Source organism: Spermophilus citellus, assembly GCF_964194105.1.
Source record: "Spermophilus citellus genome assembly, chromosome: 1".
Taxonomy (NCBI): domain Eukaryota; kingdom Metazoa; phylum Chordata; class Mammalia; order Rodentia; family Sciuridae; genus Spermophilus; species Spermophilus citellus.
The window spans coordinates 146,042,030-146,064,964 of record NC_138182.1 but is presented as its reverse complement, the minus strand read 5'-3'; the positions used below and the strand labels follow the sequence as shown (position 1 = coordinate 146,064,964).

The following is a 22,935-nucleotide window of genomic DNA, read 5'->3' as shown; positions in this document are numbered from 1 at the left end:
AGGCTGAGGCAGGACTATCATAAGTTTGAGGTCAGCCTTGGCAATTTAGTGATACTTTTTCTCAAAATAAAAAAATAAAAAGGTCTGGGGATGTAGCTCAGTGGTAGTGTACCCTGGGCTCAGTCCCCAGTACCACACACGTAACACACACAAATGCACAAGAAAAATCATAAGCCTCCATTTGAGTATGATGTGTCAAAATGCATTCTATTGTCATGTGTAACTAATTAGAACAAATAAAAAATATTATAAAAAATTAAAGGGGAAAGCAGAATAAGAAAAAAAAAGAAAGAAAAACCATAAGTGCTTAATATCCTAAAAACCTCATTTATTAATTGAGTAAATATTTTTTTGAGCTTCTGCCATGAGTAAAGATAAGTCCTGTGTTCTCTTGCAATTCTATGGGGTTAGAAAACTAAGCACCTAAGAAAGTTGAAGGTTGAGGGTATAGCTTAGTGGTAAAGTATATGCTTAGACTGTGTGAGGCCCTGGGTTTAAGTCCTAGCCTCAAAATTTGATTTTAAAAAGTAAAGTTAAGGCCAGACATGGTGGTACACACCTGTAATCCCAGCTGCTCAGAGGTTCAGGCAGGAGGATCACCAATTCAAGGCCAGGCTGGGCAGTTTATCAAGACCTTGTTCCAAAATAAAACAGAGCTGTAGATGTTGTTCAATGGTGGAATGGTTGCCTAGCATGTGTGAGGCTCTGGGTTTGATCCCCAGTACTAGCAAAAAAGGAATGAAGTTCAATATTTAGCTTTTAAATGCCAGTCTACTATAAATTGGTCAATGCTGCATTTTCAGCATTTATAAATTTATCATTGCCTCATTGATATGTCTAAGATTATATACTTGGGATTTTTGTTTCTGTTGTTATAGCTTAGTTTTATATAATCCTATGATCAACCATTTAGTCTAATTTAGTAAGTTAAATTAAATTCAACATTAACCTTTTAACTTTTTAGCTGAAAGAATGCTCACTGTTATTTTTTCACCAAAAATACTTGTTTTCATTCATGAAAAAAAAAATCTGTTTTTAATCAGGCATGGTGACACAGGACTGTAATTCCAATGACTTGAAATGCTGAGACAAGATCAAATGTTAAAGTCCAACTTCAGCAATTTAGTAAGACCTTGGCCTAAAATGAAAAAATTTAATTTTTTTTTTAAAGGACTGGGTTGGGCATGGTGGCACAGACCTGTAATTCCAGTGGCCCTGGAGGCTGAGAGGAGGATCACAAGTTCAAAGCTAGCCTCAGTAACTTATCAAGGCCCTAAGTAATGTAGCCAGATGTTGTCTCAAAATAAAAAATATATAAAAATAGCTGGGGGCTGGGACTGTAGCTCAGTGGCAAATTGAGACACTCGGTTCAATCCTTAGCACCACATAAAAATAAATAGTAAAATAAAGGCATTCTGTCCATACACAACTACCAAAAAAATTATTTAAAAAAAGGGCTGGGGACATGGCTAAGGGTTTAATTCTTGGTACCAAATAAATTTAAATAAATAAATAAATAGATAAATTTTTAAAATGCTGGGGATATGGCTCAGAGATAGAATCCTCCATCCCCAGAATTTTAAACAAAACAAAACTTTATTAAAAAATTTCCTTCATGCTGGGGATATAGCTCAGTTGGTAGAGTGCTTGCCTGACATGCACAAGGCCCTGGGTTCAATTCCCAGCACCAGCAATAAAAAAAAAAAATTATCCTTGCTGGGTAGGGTGGTACATACCTATAATCCCAGCAACTGGGGAGGCTGAGGCAGAATTGCAAGTTCAAGGCCAGCCTCAGCAATTTAGTGAGGCCCTAAGCAACTTAGTAAGACCCTCTCTCGAAATAAAAAATAAAAAGGGCTGGTCTGGTGTTGTAGCTCCGTGGTAGAGTGCCTGCCTCACACACATGAGGCACTGGGTTTGATCCTCAGCACCACATAAAAATAAATAAATAAAGATCGTATCCATCTACAACTTAAAAAATAAATAAATAAATAAATAAAAAGGGCTGGGGATATAGCTCAGTATTAGGGTTCTTTTGGGTTTAATCCCTAATAACAAAAACAAACAAACATTTTTTTCCTCAGTCTAGCTTTATAAATACATGATATCAAGTATTTTTTCAGTGTTTTTCTAATAGAGAACACAGATTTTACCCCTAAATTGTGAATGTATCAGCTTTTTACTATTGCAGATATGTTTAGGAAATACAAATATTTCACCAACTGTTGTCAAGTTTAGTTTTTTAATTATTTGAAGTCCCAAATCATGAATAGATGTAAAATAGTTCTGTTAAGACTGAAAATAAATTTAGAAATTCATGCTTATTCAGGCAAAATTTAAAGTCATTTGGATAATCTATGTCAATATCACTTTGACTAATCAGAGCTTTTAATCTACAGGATTATATAAGAAAACCGGTAAATTGGTATTTCTTGGACTGGATAATGCGGGAAAAACAACATTGCTACACATGCTAAAAGATGACAGACTTGGACAACATGTCCCAACCTTACATCCGAGTAAGTATATTCCCCCATCTGACATAATACTTGATTAAAGTGATGCTGAGTCATATGCAGTAACCAAAAGGGATTTGTTTTGTTTGTTTTTGATGGATATATTATGATCAGTTTGTGTGAACTGTTCCTAAAATAGTATAATAAATAATAATTTACCTAGCTTCCAAGGAATATATTTAGGTCTTCAAATAATACTCATACTATTTTATCTATTACTACTTCCTTTTCTAGCTAAAAAACTTTAAAAAATTCTCAGAGATTATGACATGATCAGTATATAGTCGTGATTATCTTGTTTACATAGCCTGAATTTCTTATGTATTTTATTTATTTATTTATTTATTTTTTAAAGAGAGAGCGATAGAGGGAGAGAGAGAGAGAGAGAATTTTTTAATATTTATTTTTTAGTTATCGGCGGACACAACATGGTTGTTTGTATGTGGTACTGAGGATCGAACCCGGGCCGCATGCATGCCAGGCAAGCGCGCTACCGCTTGAGCCACATCCCTAGCCCTCTTATGTATTTTAAAACCAAACTATTTTAATCACTTGCTCAGTAGATAGTTTATGGTTTTATACATTGCCGGTATCGCTCAACTTGTTACTCAGTTATTTTTTTATTCCTGAACATGTCAACAATATCTAATATAAACCCATGCTAAAGGATGTGAGGCTGATGGAGGCTAAGGATGTAGCTCAGAAGTACAGCAAATGGCTAGCATGCACCAGGCCCCTAGTTTAATCCCTGGTGCCACGATATAAATAAATATTTTAAAAATAAACACTATAGAATTATGCCAAAAAACAGGGCATGTACTGATGTAGAAAATTGTAAAGCAGGGGCTGGGGTTGTGCTCGGTGGTAGAGCACTTGCCTAGCATGTATGAGGCACTGGGTTCAATCCTCACCACCACATAAAAATAAATAATAAAGTTATTATGTCCATCTACAACTAAAAATATTTTTTTAAAAAAAAAGAAAATTGTAAAGCAATTTTTAAAGTACTTTCCTATTTTCTTTTAGAAAGACATTAGTAATCATCTTATAAATTACTTAATGCATACCATCCTGATATAAGTTTATATAATGAGTGTGTTTTAGAAAGTAAAGTTAATGTTAAAATGATTTGGGGTAGAGGGATACTCAAGATTGAACCCAGGGACATTTAACCATTGACCCACATCCTCAGCCCTTTTTATGTGGAGACAGGGTCTTTCTGGATTGCTTAGGGCCTTGCTAAGTTGCTGAGGCTAGTTTTGAACTTGTGATCCTCCTGCCTTAGCCTCTTGAGCCACTGAGATTATAGGTGTATGCCACCATGCCCGGCCTAAAATGAATTTATACATACCTGTGACCTTACTTTTGCTAGTGAAAGATTATAAATCAGGTAGGTACAATGTTTAAAGAAAGATAATACAAGACTAATGATGTGGGGTTGGGGGATTTAGCTCAGTGGCAGAGCGCTTGCCTAGCACACGCAAGGCCCTGAGTCTGATCCTCAGCCCTGGGAAAAAAAAAAGATTAATGATGGATTAAGGAGTGTATTTATTTATTGTGGTGCCAGCAATGGAACCCAGGTCCTTGCATATACTAGGCAAGTGCTCTAACACTGAGCTGTAATCCCAGCCTGGTGTAGCTTTATTTATTTTTTTTTTTAATTTTGTTTTGTGTATATGTGTGTGTGTGTGTGTGTATGTGTTTAAACTTGTTCTCTTTAGATATACATGACAGTTTGTTTCTGTCATGTTATACATACATAGAGTGTAACTTCCCATTCTTATGGTTGTACATGAACACTGGTCATGTATTCATATATGAATGTAGGAAAGTTATGTCCAATTCATTCTACTGTCTTTCCTATTCTCATCCCTCCTTCTTTCCTTTCATTCTCTTTTGTGTAATCTAATGAACTTCTTTTCTCTCCCTGCCTTATTGTTTGTTAGAAGTCACATATCAGAGCCAGTGTAGCTTTAATAAGGAGTATGAAATTGAAAACTAGACCAAAAAGCAGATAATAGTTGTTCAGTAAATGTTCAAAGAGCAGGTGTGGTAACACCCACCTATAATCCCAGCTGTTCTGGAGACTGAGGAAGTAAGTTTAAGGCCAAACTCTAGTGAGAATCTATATCAAAATAAAAAAGACTCGAAATGTAGCTCAGTGGTAGAGTGCCCTTGTTCAATCCCCTGTAGTGGGGGTGAAAAATGACTAAGGAAGGAGAACAGAACAAAACTATTTTTTTTCATAAAACTATTGTTAGAAAAGGAACATTTCGGGGCTGGGGATGTGGCTCAAGCCTAGCGTGCGTGCGGCCCGGGTTTGATCCTCAGCACCACATACAATCGAAGATGTTGTGTCCGCCGAGAACTAAGAAAAAAAAATAAATATTAAAATTCTCTCTCTCTGTCCCCCTCTCTCTCTCACTCTCTTAAAAAAAAAGAAAAGGAACATTTCATAAAATTGATAAATCTTTTTTATATTAGAAGAGGGGGGGCTTGATAAATAAGATTCTGATACAAGAACAATACTGTTAGAGAAAATGATCATGGTGAAATTTAATATATAAAATTGCAAAAACAGCAGAATTAGAAGAGACCTACAGAGTGGTGTAAGTTGCTTTCTTACTTTTTGATGTTGCTGTCTTTCATTTATTCACCAAATATTGAGTACTTACTTCAAAACCAAACATTTTTCTAAATGCTAGGGATACAGCAGTGGCACTAAACAGATGCTGTCTTCACTTTGCTGCAGCTAACATTAATTTCAGCTCACATTTTTTAATTAAAAGAATATGTGAGGGGCTGGAGCTCAGCAGTAGGGTGCTCACCTAGCACCTGCAAGGCCCTGGGTTCGATCCTCAGCACCACATAAAAATGAATAAAATAAAGGTATTGTATCCAACTACAACTAAAAAATTGTGTGTGTATGTATGTATATATATATATATATATATATATATATATATATATATATATATGAATATATGTGAGGGTTGGGGATATAGTTTAGTTGGTAGAGTGCTTGCCTTGCATGCACAAGGCCCTGGGTTCAATCCCCAGCACCACAAAAAAAAAAAAAAAAAAGGTAACATACATATAAACTGTGATATAACAATTCTACTTTAGGTGTTTTATCCAGGAAAAATGAAAACATATTTACCAAAAAGTTTATACAGGAGTCTTTAATCCAGCTTTATTTTGTAGTTGCCAAAAAACTAGAAACACCTCAGATGTCTATTTAAAAAAGAATGAATATGCAGTGGGATACAACTCAGCAAGAAAGGGGATAAACTACATTCAGTCATATTATACTACACAGAATAAGCTGATCACCAAAAGTTACCTGCTGTATATTTATCTCATATTTGAGAACAGGCAAAACTAACCTATGGTGATAGAATTCAGATTAATGTTTGTTTCTGGGGGTGGAGCTGGTAATTAACTGGGAGGAGTCAATTGGGGACTTTTCTGGGATGTTTTAACAGTGTTCTGTATCTTAATTAAACCAGGACTTTAAAAAAAAAAAAAAAAAACAGAACGAAGAGTGTATTGGTGATTATGACCATAGAAGTGGTTTGCCAGCCATATCCAAGCATTATCTTTTCCTTATGGTTAGTGATTTTGAACAATGATTATATAAATATTTAATTCATTTGCTACTCTAACAATAGTCTGTTAATAAAATAAACTACTCTGAGCTAGAGTAGTTAACACTAGCACTTCCACTGTAATTATGGGGGAACTTCTGTTTCTGGTCTAGAAGGAAGAGTAACAGTATGAAATTATTCTTTCATTATAAATGATTAGATAACTAGACAGAAAAATCATATGACTACAACTGTTTTCAAGGATTGGGCAATTGTACAAGATTATAATTCCTGAAAGAAGGAAGACTTCTTTATTCTAGCTTTCTAATAGGAGGTAATTTTCAGACCATTGTGCAAAGAAAGGAAACCCAAACATAGCCCTCTAGTCTTGCTAAGTTGGAGACAAGAAAACAGACTTTGGGGAGGCCAAAGTAATGAGAGTTTGTTGGGAGGGAAGGGGGAGCTTGAGAGAAATAACTCTAGAAATGTGCATGGCTGAACACCATTCTGTACATGCATAGAACAAAAACTCCACAAGATTAATCAGGGGGGCTGGGGATGTGGCTCAAGCGGTAGCGGGCTCGCCTGGCATGCATGCGACCCAGGTTCGATCCTCAGCACCACATACCAACAAAGATGTTGTGTCCGCCGAGAACTAAAAAATAAATATTAAAAAAAAAATTCTCTCTCTCTCTCTCTCCCCTCTCTCACTCTCTCTTTAAAAAAAAAAAAAAAGATTAATCAAGGAATCATTTCTGGAGAAAGAACAAATTATAGGGAGCTATCAGCCAAATCATTACTAAAGCTCACAAAGGACTGTGAATATTCAAGTCCTACTAGCTAGAATGGGCATATTTGATCAGATACACAGGCATTGAATAAAGGACCCAGAGGGATCATACTTTAGTAGTGGGGCTAAAGTAGCCCCAAAGAAAAGCTGTTTTTTCCTAACAGAACATAAAAATCTACAAGCAATTTACAGTCCTCCAAGGCAAAATCCAAAGAAATACAACAAAATTTAGCATCCATTGTTAAAATTACTAGACATGTAAAGAACTAGAGAAGTGAGGATAAAATGCAATCAGAAGAAACAAACCCAAAAGTGATAGAAGACGATGGAATAGACAGATAAGGTCATTAAGACAGCTGTTGTGGGCTGGGGATGTGGCTCAAGCAGTAACGCGCTCGCCTGGCATGCGCAGGGCGCTGGGTTTGATCCTCAGCACCATATAAAAATAAAATAAAGATAAATATTAAAAATATAAAAAATAAATATTAAAAAATTATCTTTCTCTCTAAAAAAAAAAAAAAAAGCTGTTGTATGCCCAAGGATTTAAAGGAAAACATGTACTTAATGAGGAGAGAAATGGAAGATGGAACCAAGTGGAACTTTTTTTTTTTTTTTTTAACCAAGGATTGAACCCAGGGGCACTTAATTACTGAGCCACATCCCCAGCCATTTTTATTTTTTGTTTTGAGATAGAGTCTTGCTAAGTAGCTGACGCTGTTTTTGAATTTGTGATTCTCCTGCTTCAGCCTCCCAAATTTCTGTGATTAGGCCTGCACCATCATGCCCAGCCCTAAATGAAACTTTTAAAAAAAATTTTTTTTTTTTTTTAGTGTGAGAGAGAGAGAGAATTTTAATATTTATTTTTTAGTTTTTGGCGGACACAACATCTTTGTATGTGGTGCTGAGGATCGAACCCGGGCCGCACGCATGCCAGGCGAGCGCGCTACCACTTGAGCCATATCCCCAGCCCCCAAATGAAACTTCTGACAATGAAAATTTCTTTGGATAGGATTAACAGCAAATTAGACAGTGCCAATACTGCAGAAGGAAAGACCAGTGATAGGCACTATACCGAATGAAGCACAGAGGTCTCTCAGTGTCACCAGTTCTGTGTATGCGCAGAGGACCGAACTAGCTCGCAATAAACACTTCTTTGCTGCTTACAAAAAAAAAAAAAAAAAAAAAAGAATGAAGCACAGAGAGAAAAATGAAAGGAAAATAAAAAGAGCCTCAGTGACTTATAAGACAATATCAGGTAGTGTAAGAGACTTGTAAGTGAAATTCCAGAAGGAGAAAGGAGAGAGCAGAAAAAATTTGAAGAAGTAATGTTTCCAGTTTTTTATTATAAATTCTGTTTGCTTTTAGACTGTCTTGGGACTGGGGATATTGCTCAATGGTAGAATACCTGGGGGAAGAATGTTTTATGATGGCCATAAGAAAATATTATTAGATTATTTCACCTGCATCATTTAAGAAGAATTACAAGAGCTGGATACAGTGGTGCATGCCTATAATCCCAGTGGCTTGGGAGGCTGAGGTGGGAGGATCATGAGTTCAAAGCCAGCCTCTGCAAAAATGAGGGGCTAAGCAACTCAGTGAGATCCTATCTCTAAATAAAGTACAAAATAGGGTTGGGGATGTGATTCAGTGGCTGAAGGACCCTAAATTCAATCCCCAGTACTCCCCTTTAAAATAAAGAATTACATGAAAATGTTTTAGATTGGAATAGTCATTTGAATTCAGAACCATAATTGTCTAGGTTAATATTTTCGGCAGAAATGAGAAAAGGAAAAACAAATGTTAGATTTATTATGGATAGTGAATATCAGAATTGGCTATTATGATTTTTTGTGTTATATTATCTGTTTTAATTGGATTATAACTAATCATAACAAAATATTCTTTTACTAGTTCCTAAATGTTTCATTGTCCTTATTTGTAATTACAGTAAATCAAATATTAAGTTATAATGCATGTTCTGAATGAATTTCTAATTTTTATATCATAAAAATATTGTATTTTTTTTTTTTAGCTTCAGAAGAATTAACTATTGCTGGTATGACTTTTACAACTTTTGATCTGGGTGGACATGTTCAAGGTAAGATTCTGTTACTATTACAGTCACTTTGTTTTATTTTAACTTGATTGAAAGGCCATTATGTTCCAGTGCATGAAATCTCATTCTATTTAAGCAAAGCCAGAGTAGACTTAAAGTTTAGGGATTATTATTACCCCCAGATAAATGCTTTAAAAGCAAGAGGTAATTTTCATAATATTCCTGGTCAGTTTTAGTGTAAGTTGCTTATGGTGATTAAAAATATGAGTGAAACTTAGCTTCCATTCTTTCTGCTTCAGTCTACCTATCATCTGTTGTTGTAATTATGTTATGAATATGTATCTGCTCTGAAAACACCTTCAGTAGATAATTCATTACTTAAAATAATAAGGCCAAATTTATTGACCTGGCATTCAGTATCTCTGGTATGTACTATGGACTTGTCTTTTTTTCCCTGATATTCTCCTCTCCACTCCCTCCCTCACCCTTTATTTTATTGTATTTTATTTATTTCTATTATTATTACTATTATTATTATTTTCTTTTGGTGGTTCTGGGATTGAGCATAAACCAGGGCCTTGAGCATGTAAGCAAACCCTCTACCACAGAGCTACATAACCAGTCTTTTAAAAATTTTTATCATGAGATAGGGTCTCACTATTTGCCCAGGCTAGCCTTAAATTGGTAATGTTCCTGCCTAAGTGTGAGCTACTGCACACAGTCCCATTCTCTTTAGTCCATCCAAACCAAAGCTTAGTGATCTCTGTGCTTTTGCTCATGCCATCCCCATGTGTATATAAGTAACTAGTTCAGGGCCCAGTGTACATTCTGCTGCCTTCCAGGGGAAGCCACTCCCAGCTTAGAGTGCTCTCAGTTTAGCTTCCTTAGACTTTACAGTGTTTGTGCACAGGTCTGCAGCAAGCTTGGGAAAGACTGTCTTATCTCCTAAATTAAATTGTAGGACTAAAATTCTACAGAAATCTAAATTTGTTTTTTTGTCCCCAAAAGTACTTGACAATGTCCAGCACATAGTAAGTCATAACTAATGCATATTACAGAGTTAATGGGCATTCTAAAAAGCTGATCTTATGTATATGTGAAAGGATTTTAAATGGTTGTAGCTAGTGTAAGCACATTTGATACATAAAATAATTGTTTATATATATATATATATATATATATATATATATATATATATATATATAAATTAATTTTGGGGATGTGAAGATTAGTAAGAATTATAATCTAGCTGGGTGCAGTGTGCCATGTCTGTAATCCCAGCATTTTGGGAGGCTGAGACAGGAAGATCTTGAGTTCAAAGCCAGCCTCAGCAATGGCGAGGGGCGTTAAGCAACTCAGTGAGACCCTGTTTCTAAATAAAATACAAAATAGGGCTGGGGCTGTAGCTCATTTTTTATTTTGATATAGGGTCTTGCTAAGTTGTAGAGACTGGCCGCCAACATGCAAGCCACCTGCCTCAGCCTCCCAAGTTGCTAGGATTACAAGTGTGTGTCACTGTGCCCACCTTGGAGAACTACTCTTAATATCTTTTTTTTTTTTGGTACTGAGGATGGAACCTCAGAGGCACTTAACCACTGAGCCACATTCCTAGTCCTGTTCTGTATTTTATTTAGAGACAAGGTCTCACTAAGTTGCCTGGCACCTTGCCATTGCTAAGTCTGGCTTTGAACCTGTGATCCTCCTGTCTCAGCCTCCTGAGCCGCTGGGATTACAGGTGTGCACCACCACACCTGGCTATTCTTTACTATCTTGTTGGACACTTCATTCAAACCATCTGCTAGGTTTGACCAGCAAATAAATTCTCTAACTCCTGATTGTTTTTGTTAGCCCGAAGAGTATGGAAAAACTACCTTCCTGCTATCAATGGCATTGTATTTCTTGTGGATTGTGCAGACCATGAAAGGCTGTTAGAATCAAAAGAAGAACTTGATGTAAGTTAAATAATTAAAACTAAGCATAGTAAAATCACTCTGGTAAACCTGAAGAAATAAATTGGAAATATGGTGTCAGAATGCAGCCTTTCTGTACTCTCTGATGAAACTCCTGAAAATTTGTTGAGCTTAGTGATTGCTTTAAGTAGTGATTACTCGGAATGCAGGAATTACTTGCAGTAATTGTAGCTATTGAGGAAACATGAACATAGACAACCTTCTTAAAGACTCTTCTAGGGGTTCACCCTCTACAAAGTGTGCCCATCCTAGTATATTTCATGTGTACTGCATTCTTGGAGTGGGGTTTATCTTGAGTCCCTAGTCCTTCTTAGAATGCCATTTCTTCAGGAATTGGCTAGAATTTAGAAATAGTATAACGTGTCATCTTTGTCACCACTTCCAAAAGTGAGCAGGTACATGTTTAGCTACCTCTCCTTTCCCCTCCCAGATCAGATGCTTTATAAAGGGTCTCAGGAATAGCAGATAAGACCAGAAATAGATCTGGGACCAAAGGGTAAGTAGCTCTGTGCTTTTACTGAAGCAAATCATACCTCTGCCCAGAGCAGACAAATACTCCTTTATATGGAATAGTCCAAATGGATTCTGTGGTCATGGGACATGGTCTGGGAGTTCCTGATTCCTTCTATGTGCCAGGCATTGTAGACGTGCACTATTACTTCATTTAATTCTCACATCAATTCCATAAGGTAGGTGCTACTATTCTCTATTCTCTCTGAGCTTCTGTGAAGCTAACTTGCCTATGGTTGCAACTCATAAGCAGCAGAACCAGAAGTGAAACGATGTCTGCCCACCTCCAAGGGGTTAGCTGTAGCAACTCTACCTCATTGATTTTCATAGTGAGCAGAATGAACATTTACAGAAAGAGCTTTTGGGAGACATAAGAATCAAATTTATGAGTCCATTGTATTTACCTTAAGATGTAGGAAAAGTTTGCCAGAAAAATCATCATGTTGTGTAATGTAGAGAATGAGTCCTTGATTGTTTTTGTATTTTTTTGCTCTTTTTTTTTTTTTAGTCACTAATGACAGATGAAACCATTGCTAATGTGCCTATACTGATTCTTGGGAATAAGATCGACAGACCTGAAGCTATCAGTGAAGAGAGGTTACGAGAAATGTTTGGTTTATATGGTCAGACAACAGGAAAGGTAAAAAAAAAAAAAAAAGGTTTGACAGATGTGAATATTTAATTCTGCAGTAAAAGTGTCTTTAAATTAGGGACTAGGGTTGTAGCTCAGAAGTAGAGTGCTTGCCTAGCATGTGTGATGCCCTGGGTTTGATCCCCAGCACCACGTAAAACTAAATAAATAAAATAAAGGTATTGTGTCCATCTAAAATTGAAAATATATATATTTTAAAAGTGTCTTTAAATTATACAAGCTTTTTTTTTTTCTTTCTTTCTTTGGTACTGGGGATTGAACCCAGGGGCACTTAACCACTGAGCCACATCGCCACCCTTTTTTTGTATTTTATTTACAGACAGGATCTCACTGAGTTGCTTAGGGCCTCACTAAATTGCTGTGGCTGGCTTTGAAATCACCATCCTCCTGCCTCAGCCACCTAAATTGCTGGGATTATAGTCATACACCACCACACCCATTTGTCTTCTTTTTAATAAGTCAGCTTTACATTAAAAATATCTAGTTTGGTCATAAACCTACTCAGAATGTTTACCTCTATTATCCATGAAGCCACTTTGTATTTTTTTCTATGATAGAATATTTTTATTCTTGGGCTGGGGCTGGGGCTCAGTGGTAGAGTGCTCACCTAGCACATGTGAGACCCTGGGTTCGATCCTCAGCATCACATAAAAATAAATAAATAAAATAAAGTTATTGTGTCCAGTTACAATGAAAAGATAAATATTAAAAACATAAAGTAGAACCTACTATCTACTGGGGAGTAGAGCTTTTATTTCATAAAGCTCCAACGTGTCTCTCTTTTCTTCCAGGGCAATGTATCTCTGAAAGAACTGAATGCCCGACCTTTAGAAGTTTTCATGTGCAGTGTGCTCAAAAGACAAGGTTATGGAGAAGGATTCCGCTGGATGGCACAGTACATTGATTAACATCGACATCAACCCACCTCTGCTCCAGGTCTCACATTCAGGCCTACTCAGAGATTTGATCACTCAACATGCATAACTTGAATTCAATAGACTTTTGTTGGATTTAAAATAGATGTTTTTTAGATTATTAACTTAATTTGAGTGAGAATTGAAAACTGATTCAAGTAAGTTTGAATATCCCAATGTTTGCTTTCTAATTCCATACAAATAGTTTTTAAAGTTTATAATCTGACGTTTACCCCAGCACCATTTATAAAGAGCAACTTTGCAGCAGTACATTTGAAGCACTTTTTAACATTGTGAATCTACAAATATAAACCATATTTAAAAGCTCATCATGTTAAATTTTTTATGTACTTTTCTGGTACTAGTTTTTAAATTTTAGATCATTTGTCTGCCTCTCAGAGTGTACAGTTAATAATTAGCTTATCAATGATTGCATGATGCCTTACAATTTTCAATAATACTTTTTCTTATGCAAACGTCATGCAATAAAACAAACTCTAATGTTTGGTATCCTTGTTGGGCAAATGTTTCATTTGAATGTGTCTTATTTAACTAAGTATATTCTTAAATTTTAAAATATTTAATATACAGGAGAGGGTTTTGGGAAAGGAAATTCCTTTAGAATATTTAGAATAATGTTTAAGTCCCTAAAGGCTTTTGCATTTACAATGTAGCAGTTGTAGTTGGTTGCACCTGATACCACATTTCTCTTGGAATCATGTGTATTTTTATCAGTAATGCTGTCATTGCCAGTGCTGGTGGACTGTATGTCCCAGTCCCTGTGGGATCAACCTTCTGAAGAAAAGCACATCTACAGTATGCAAGGTTGAGCCTCAATTTCGTAGGCCTTGTAGTTCCATCCTAGTTATCTAATGCTGAAGTGCTCAAGTCTAACTGGTATCTAGTTTGGTAACCTGTACTCCGCCAAAAATAGTGACAGGCACAAGTCTCATTTATAGGTACTTCCCAGGGCACGCAACAGGTAGGATCCTATGCACAGTTTCGTTGTATAGACCTGCATATCTAAGGACAAAGAAACAGCTTGTTCTGTGGGAATTTTACTTCTATCCTATAGCTCTTCTGCGTTCTTTGGGATACTTTGCTTCCTGGTAGGAAGAAAATGAATGTGGTTTTTTTTTTTCTTAATTGCTATCAGCTAGCTCTTCCTTTTTAATCACAAAGACTCGTTTTTAGATGTAAAACTTGCTATGTGATAGTGTCTACAGCCTCACTGTTAGACTCACTAATGAAAATTTAGTTGGTTTTTAAAAGCATTATAATTTCCTAAGAAGTTGAGTTCTTTTCATATGTCTGAGATTCCCATCATGAGTAAAATAAGATGAAAGGTAAGTGTCCAAAATGAATCATAAGAGTTCTCTTCTGATTATAAGCAAGTTTTTATAGTATATTTAACCAGTTCCACTGAGAAGAGATTGTTGCAATTCCATCAAGAATAATTTGAATATCAACCTTAGTGTTTTCTCCAGCCATTTCCCCAGGCAAAGTTGGTATATTTCTTTCTGTCATTGATAATGTAACCTATGAAGCAGATACAGATTGAGGAATGTGACTGGAAGGAATTAGTAAGCCAACAAGATCATTTCTTAACACTTGGTTTTAGTAATTTGGCTATTCTATTTCACTTTCAGCTTGTTTCTAAGTGAAAATGAAAGAATTTCTTCTCTGCCTAGAAACATCAGTAGCACTAAGGGAAAATTAGAAAATAACATTGCAGCCTGTTGGTTTATGTGCCAGATGGTTTACAGTATTTGCTCCTAAAATCCTGACTATACAGAGCTAAGCCCTATTAGAAAACAACTGCATCTTGTTCATGGGTATGTGTCTTCACTACCTTCAGGGACATACCTTTCTGCATGTATTTCCTAGAGGAGCTGTTATAATACTCTAATCATTTTGGCATAAATTGGTAAAAAGAAAAAAAATTAACGGGTTCTTGGTAAAATAGTTTGTTCGAGAACCTTCATTCTAGCTCTGACACTGGGATCAAAGAAACAGGTCACTAAATGGTGGATATTTTCCCAATAATGTAAGAGTCTTATGTCCCAAGGCTCTAGAAGTAGAGCTGGCTACACTTAGCTGCATCCAGCTTTCTTTCCACTCCCAGCCAGAGGATTTAACCAGCCAGAGCTGAGAACCCCTCCAGAGCACATTCACTAGGTCGCAGCTCCCCTTCCAGGAAGCAGATTGAGAGAAACATATGTAGAAGGCAACTCTGTACATGAACGTGCCCCTGTGGAGTGTTTCCTAGGCAAATGTAGGGAAAAGAGGTTAATTCTGTGCCCCACACTAAAAGCTGTTAAAGTATAGTTATTAACACTGTTGTATACAAGTTAAGACTGGATTTTATACAAACAGGCATCATGCAAACAACATTCTAAAATCTGAAGTCCAAAACTCTACAATTGTAAAGTCTGAGCCCATTTTTATATTCTTAAAGTTGTTTTAAGTCCACATCTGTTTGAATGACTGCTATTTATTATATTTTTGGACCATAAGTGGTTAAGTTGATAATATCTAGTTTATCTTGGTGAATCTTTTTTTTTTTTTTTTTTTGTACTAGGAATTGAAACCAGGGGCACACTACCACTGAGCTACATCCCCAGCCCTTTTTATTTACCTTTTTATTTATTATTTTGAGATAGGATCTTGCTAAGTTGCTGAGACTGGCCTGTAGCTTGCAATTCTCCTGCCTCAGCCTCCTAGCAACTCTGCTGGAATTACAGGCATATGTCACCACACCTGGCTTAGTGAATTTTTAGAATGGAAATGACGCATTTTAAATTGGTAACAGATGTTTTCTAAAATATATGATTTTTTTTTTTTAATGGTTTTGGGGATTGAACCCAGGACCTTGTACATACTAGACAAGTACTCTACTAACTGAGCTATATCCCCAGCCCTCCTAAAGTATATGAAAAAAATACTGTTCACCATTGGCTTAGTTGAACCAATAACTTTTTGAATGAGTGCCAAAGATGTCTGAATTCAGATATTACCTGCAACAGATCTAAATTTTAGTTTTGTTTTCCTGCCTCCATATACAGATTTACTGTGGTTTACAACATAAAGGCAGAACATTGTTTTCCACTGGTTCCACTTCTTCATGATACTTTCCAGCATGTAAAATACTTGTAAACCATTAAAATAGGATGTTAGCTATGATGATAGTGTTTCTTGTCTTCTGGAAAATGCTTTTATTAATCACATTTAAAACCCATCACTGGGCTAGGGATCTAGACTAGATCAGTGGTAAAGCATTTGCCTAACAGGCATGAGGCCCAGTACCACAAAGAAAAAAGAAAAAGAAAGAAAAAATTATTTTCAAAAATTTCATCATTAAAAACAATATACTTCTAGTTATCATTTCAGGGAAAAGTTTACATTTCTGAAACTCTTTATTTGGTATGTGACTCATTGTGGTATTTTGATCTTGTTAATCACTTACATGACCGAAATTCACAAGGACTTTTTTTTATTTTTATTATTTATTTTTTGCAGTACTAGAGATTTAACCCAGGGCTTAATGCATGCTTAGCAAGCACTCTACCACTGAGCTACACCCCAAGCCCCACAAGGATTTATTGCCAAGTAAAATTTGACTAGAATACACGAAAACGGCTTATATTTTCTTAAAAATTTCCTAGTTATCTTATTTAGAATGTACTATTTGGGTCATTTTTAGACATATTTGGTGATATTTCACAAATGAAAAACAAACCTCGAGTATTCAAAAAAATCTTACATATTTTGACATAAAGGTTTATGAAAAAATTAGACAGTAAATATAAATTCCTTAATGGAAAATTAATGAGTAATAAAAACTTATTAAAAAAAAACAGGTTCTGCTATAAATTCAAGAGTTCAGAAAAAAACGGTATGCTCTAATTAAGGACTGAATTATCAAAACTGCATGATAATACTTCTACTCATTTCCATTATTGTTGTTCTTTTGAAATTCAAGTTGGTGCTTTTTAACAGCAACAACAACAAAAAAGCTCTTGGAATATATTACCGTGCCTCTGTGTATAAAGTGAATGGGATTTTTGTTAAAACCACCTTTCCACTCCTGAGCCCTGTAAACCATCCCTCTCATATGCCAACCCCCACCACCCACATGCACACACTTGAATTTAAAAGATCCCTAAGTAGGAAGGAAATCCACAGTCTATTTTAGATGTAGTTCTGAACCAATGGATTTTTGTTCTCATAATTTAGAACACTAAATAGCTAATATATTCAATGCCATTGATTGATTGATTTTTCAGGACTTTGTCCACTTTAAAATAGAATCCAAAGTCATCAGAGGAAAGTAAGCAAGGTCATCCAAAGCAAACTTTCGTTTCAGGTGTGTCCCTATCCCAAACAGATCTTAGGACAGAAATGGAAAAGTGATTTCATGCTGAATTATTTTTGGAAAAATTGTACTGGAGTGCATGGATTCTTAAGCATGCATTTTAAATGGGGAATTAGATTTAATTTGGGGGGTTAAAAGAGGGTGACAATTCTATAGTTTTGACAGAAAGGGTTTTTTGTTTTTTTGTTTGTTTGTTTTCCAGAATTGTCATTATCAAGTATAAAGATTCATGTCAGAATGGCCAACTTCACATGAGTGTCTGTATTCCCTGGTGCTGCTCCTAACCTGAACTCATAATCAGTTGCCATACTAAAGCAAGAGCACTCAGGTGAATGTGGTCAAGTTACTTTAAAATTCATAAAAAGTGTTTGACTGAATGCAAAATATGTTGAGGTGGTAAGTCGGTGATCAGTTGTTCATCACTAACTTTGTTTGCACTTTGACAGAACACTGCTTGCACTAGGATCTTAGTGTGAATTATAACAATTGTTTTACAGTATATACAGATTGTTAAGCATAATTTATATGAAGATGTTTCTGTTTACTTTTGTGTATTTTACAAAGAACAACTATAATAGATGGTTAAATGTTTTTGAATTGTGTTTGTATGTTATTTTGATTTTGTTCTGTTATCTTTTCACTTCCTATGAATTTGAGTGTGTCAGGAATAGAGAAATAAAATGCTAACCTGGTTGTCAAATAACTCCAGTATTTGGTTCCATTTTGCTGTTGTGTTTTGGTTTTAACTTTTTTTGGTTTTTTGCGGCGCTAGAGATCAAACCCAGGACCTTGTGAATGCTGGGCAAGTGCTTCTACCACTGAACTCCTTCGCCCAGCCCAGTTCCATTTTTATTATCCAACTCTAATTTTCATTTTGCTCATTAGAAATTTCTAAGACTTTGAAAATTGCAAAGAATTTTCCCTTTGTGCGAACATTCTTATTTGCTTTGTAAGACTGAAAACAACTTAGAGGTAAATTGAAATAGAACTTACACAATGCTGCTCAATAGAAATATGAAAAATAAGGCAACCAGTTGGTTTTATCTATTTAAAGGTTCTCTAACTTTAGTATGCACAGAAACTCCTAGGGAGCTTAAAAAAAAAAAAAACAGAAAAAAAATTCCCACCAAAGACTATGATTCAATAGATAGGTTTCTTGAGGGCAGAATAAGTAATCAGAATCTCTTTAAGATTTTTATGCTGGATTCTGGATATTTTATTTAGGAGAAACATGATAAAACAATTCAGTACTCCAGCGACTAAACCCGCTGAGGCAGGAGCATTGCAAGTTTGAGGCCTGTCTAAACAACTCAGCAAGATCCTCTCTAAAAAAAAAAAAAAAAAGAATTGGAGATGTAACTCAATGGTAAAGCTTCCCCTGAGTTCAATCCCAGTGCACCAAAATAACCAGTGCTAAGAAAAGAAAGTCTTATTTATTTAGCTATTTTTCCTAAATTTAGCTACATAATCTTCAACTAAACTGACATTTGTACCACGCATACACAACTAATGCAGATGTCATAACATTCAGCCTAGTGTGAAGAGTACCTTGTTGGAAATAGGGAAAGTTCCTAGGAAATGATGTAAATGGAACCTTTTGGGTAGTGGCCACCATCCTCCTAATTGAAATGTGGGAACAACAGCCTATAAACTTGATTAAAAAGATACCAAGTCAAGTATGTTGGTATACCTGTAATCCCAGCTAATAGGAGGCTAATACAAGAGGATTGTGAATTTGAGGCCAGCCTGGGCAATTTAGCAAGACCCTGTCTCAAAAGGGAATCATGTGCGGTGGCCTACTCCTGTAATCCCAGGGGCTCTGAAAGTTGAGGTAGGGGAATCACAAGTTCAAAGCCAGCCTTCGCAAAAGCAAGGCACTAAGCAACTCAGTGAGACCCTGTCTCTAAATAAAATACAAAATAGAGCTGGTGATGTGGCTCAGTGGTCAAGTGCCCCTGACTTCAATCCTTGTACCGCCCCTAAAAATAGGTGAGTGGCTAGAAATGTAGCTCAATGATAAAGCACCCAGGGATTTAATCTCCATTATTTGGGGGGGGGGGCGGTTCTTGCTTGATTGTATTATAGGGTCTTAGGTTAATAGGTAACAGATTTCCTCCAGTCCAAAAACTTTGCCTGTGAGCTGGGCATGGTGAAACACACCTATAATCCCAGCAACTCCAGAGGCTGAGGCAGGAGGCAAATTTGAGGCCAGCTTCAGCAATTTAGCGAGACCCTCAGGAACTTAGTGAGAGCCTGTCTCAAGATAAAAAGGAGATGTAACAGTGGTAGAGCACCTCTGGGTTCAATCCCTGGTACTTAAGAAAAAGGTACCAAAAAGAACAAAAAAACAAGTTGTCTTGCCTCTTCTAGGGCCTTCAAAAAAATGTTTAAATGTGTGATTTATTTTTTATTTTTATTTATATATTTTTTAAGGGCCTTCAGTTTTGAAAACCGAGAGATCAGTTTCTCTTTGTGGGAAAAGGGCTGAACAGGAGAACTCTAGCCCTATTCTGGGATCCAGAGAGTCAAAGGGGTGGGACCTTCTGTGCCTCAGGACTCTTGTACCAGGACATAGCTCTGATAGCTCTTAAAGGAAGCCATGCAGGCTGCATTCTTCCCTGACTGTCTGGCAGCAGATGGCAGGGGCAGGAAGTTATTTAGAGAACAGTCTGAGTTTTTTCTCCACCCCAGCTTCTATTTGGGGCCATGCTCAGAATCCTTAGGCTCTTGAGTCCTCTTGCACACAGGAGACCATGGAGCCCCTCTTAGATTTGCCAGGGCCTCACTCTGCCTTTCTCCTTGAAGAAGCACTGCCTTGACCTTTCTGATTACCAGGGGACAGGGCATAATTTTTGCGCATCATTTCATGTGCATGTTTCATGTGCTCAGCTGGGCAATAGGGAGCAGGTTCCCTACTCATTTTCTCTCACACAAAAAATCTTACCTAAGGGAAAACCTTAGTTTTCACCAGGCACTTAACCAAGCATTCTTGAGTGTTGGATTCTGGCTCTGGTGCTTGGCCTTTCTTTCTGCTGCCTTCCCTCAGTCAATCATCAGACATTTCCTGAATACCTGCCTGTGGGGGGCTGGCATGGCATGAAAGAAAATGGGCAGAGATCTGTCCAGGTACCTTGGAAGGAAAAAGGAGATGGTTTTCTAAAAGCATGGTGCCTTTTCTACAATGGTCACTGCAGCTAGATTTTTTTTTTTTTTTTTTTTTTTTTTTTTTTTGCTGTTGCCAGGTATTGAACCCAGGGCCTTGTTCATGTAAGGCAAGTACTGCACCAACTGAGCTATATCCCCAGCCCTGCAGCCAAATCTTGAAAACTACAAAGTGATTAAGTGGAAGGTGGTGAAAGGACATTCCAGGCAAATGGACCAGCAAAGACAGAGACAGAAAGATCATGCTGTGATTTGGAGGTTGGTAGAGCTCATTGCCTAAAGATGGACCAGGTAGAGTGTATTACATGGAGGCAAGACTGCACAGCATACTGGGCTTGGTGGCCAACACGCCTGTAATCCAAGCGACTTGAGAGACTGAGAAACGAGGGTCGCTAGTTTAAGGCCAGCCCTAGCAACTTAGTGAGGCTGTAAGCAGAATGCACAGACTTGCATTGTCAACTTAGTTTATACTTGGATCTCTGTCTTGTTCATTCATCATCCTCCATGGCTCTTCTCTATGAGAGTCTCTGCTTGATTTCCAGTGACAAAGAACCTGTCCTTTGAAAGCCCTTTTTAAATTTTTTAAGATTTTTGAAACATTTTTACAAGCCTACTGTCTCAGCCTCCATAGTCTCTAGTCTCTAGTTAGCTATACCCTTTCTTCTCTCTCTCTCTCTCTCTCTCTCTCTCTTTTTTTTTTTTTTTTTTTTGGTGTGTGTGTGTGTGGTACTGGAGATTGAGATTGAATCAGGTGCTCTACTACTGAGTCACATCCCCACTCTTTTTCATTGTTATTTATTTATTGTGGTTTTGGGAATCAAACCCAGAACTTCATTCTTAAAATTTTGAGATGGGGTCCTAAGTAGCCCAGGCTGGCCTTGAACTTGTGATCCTCCCACCTCAGCTTTCTGAATTGCTGAGATTACAGGCCTGTTCCACTGTGCCTGGCAGCACATACCCTTTTTGTTCCTTTTTTTTTTTTTTTAAATAGTAGATGGACACAACACCTTTATTTTTATGTAATGCTGAGGATTGAACCCAGTGCCTCCCACGTGCTAGGCAAGTGCTTTACCAACTGAGCTATAACCCCAGCCCCACATACCCTTTCTTGACTGGGGGACTCCCTAAGATTTACTTCTTTCTGAGGTCCTCTCTGATTCCTGATGCCTCCACAGGGGCACGTCACCCTCCTCCAACATTGGCCCACTTATGCCTCTTACATAGATATGGTAGAGACTAGGCCTGCCCATCAGCCCTCCTTTCCAAGCCTGGCAGGACTCTGCTGCAGAAAGAAATGGGCACAAATATTACAGCTGGATGCAGGGAGCCATAATATCAGCGCCCAGCAGACGAAGCACCTGATACCAGAACCAGGCAGTCAGTCTCCCAGAGCCTCAAAATAGCAGTTCAAAATATCCACAGGTGAAGCTTTATTTTGCTGAGTCTCTTTTCTCTCTTGGCTTCCTCTTGCAAGCCCTTGGCAGCTCCTCTGAGTCTCATGTTGATCACAATATTCAATCTGATGCAATGGAATGTTCCTTCAGTGCAAAAGGAAGGTGTGGGGGAGGAAGATGACCTATTCAACTACTTCTTGGGTTACAAGGTTTCAGGTGTGGGGTAATCACAGCTGAGGAGGGGCCCTAGGAGCTCAAAATGCAGCTGGGTATTTCTTGGCCTAGGCACTGACTGTCACACACATCACTGGCTTCCCTGATGACCACTAGCTGTTTACAACCATTCTTTTTTTTTTAATATTTATTTTTTAGTTGCAGTTGGACATAATACCTTTATTTCACTTATTTATTTTTATGTGGTGCTGAAGATCGAACCCAGGGTCTCGCACGTGCAAGTTGAGCGCTCTACCGCTGAGCCACAACCCCAGCCCAACAACCATTTTTTATAAGGGAGCTGCCCATGGCTAGTCCCTGCCCTGACCCCAGACCACATTTATCCTACTTGAGCTTAGGCAGGCCCATGAGAACTTAGAAACAAACAGGGCTGACCTGCTCAGATTCCAGGAAGTACAAGTTAGTAAACAAATCCTTCTGGCTACCTTGCCTCTGGTCAGCCCGCCAGACTCTTAGGACTCTACCTAAACCACTGTGTCCTGCCCTCCTCTAACACCTTCACACTGGCATCCATGCTGACCCTTTCAGCTCCCCTGCATGATCACCCAGTAGGGGCTCACATCCCTGTTTCACAAATGAAGAAACCGAGGCCCAGAAAGGACCAGAATGCAGGTCCCCAGTTCACTGTGACCTCAAGACCCACAAAATTTCATTTCTAGTCACTTATTCCTTTGTGGCATGTTCATGTATGGATGGATACTCCAGACCTGAATCGCCATGTACTGCTTAAAATTAACCAAAGAAGAAGGGAAGGACAAAGGGGATCATTCACTGA

General features: G+C 37.4%; 1 protein-coding gene across 3 annotated transcripts in view; it reads left to right on the top strand.

Annotated features, from left to right (window-relative positions):
- Window positions 1–16,142, top strand: part of SAR1B (secretion associated Ras related GTPase 1B) — a 28,670-nt gene extending 12,528 nt beyond the window's left edge. For all 3 annotated transcript variants that reach the window (XM_081291351.1, XM_081291352.1, XM_081291353.1), the window contains 5 exons: window positions 2,400–2,519; window positions 8,926–8,991; window positions 10,798–10,901; window positions 11,938–12,069; window positions 12,873–16,142. In XM_081291351.1, coding sequence (XP_081147477.1) covers window positions 2,400–2,519; window positions 8,926–8,991; window positions 10,798–10,901; window positions 11,938–12,069; window positions 12,873–12,989 — 539 coding nt within the window. In that variant the 3' untranslated portion in view covers window positions 12,990–16,142. The remainder of the gene's footprint in view (window positions 1–2,399; window positions 2,520–8,925; window positions 8,992–10,797; window positions 10,902–11,937; window positions 12,070–12,872) is intronic.
- Window positions 16,143–22,935: the final 6,793 nt, after the last annotated feature.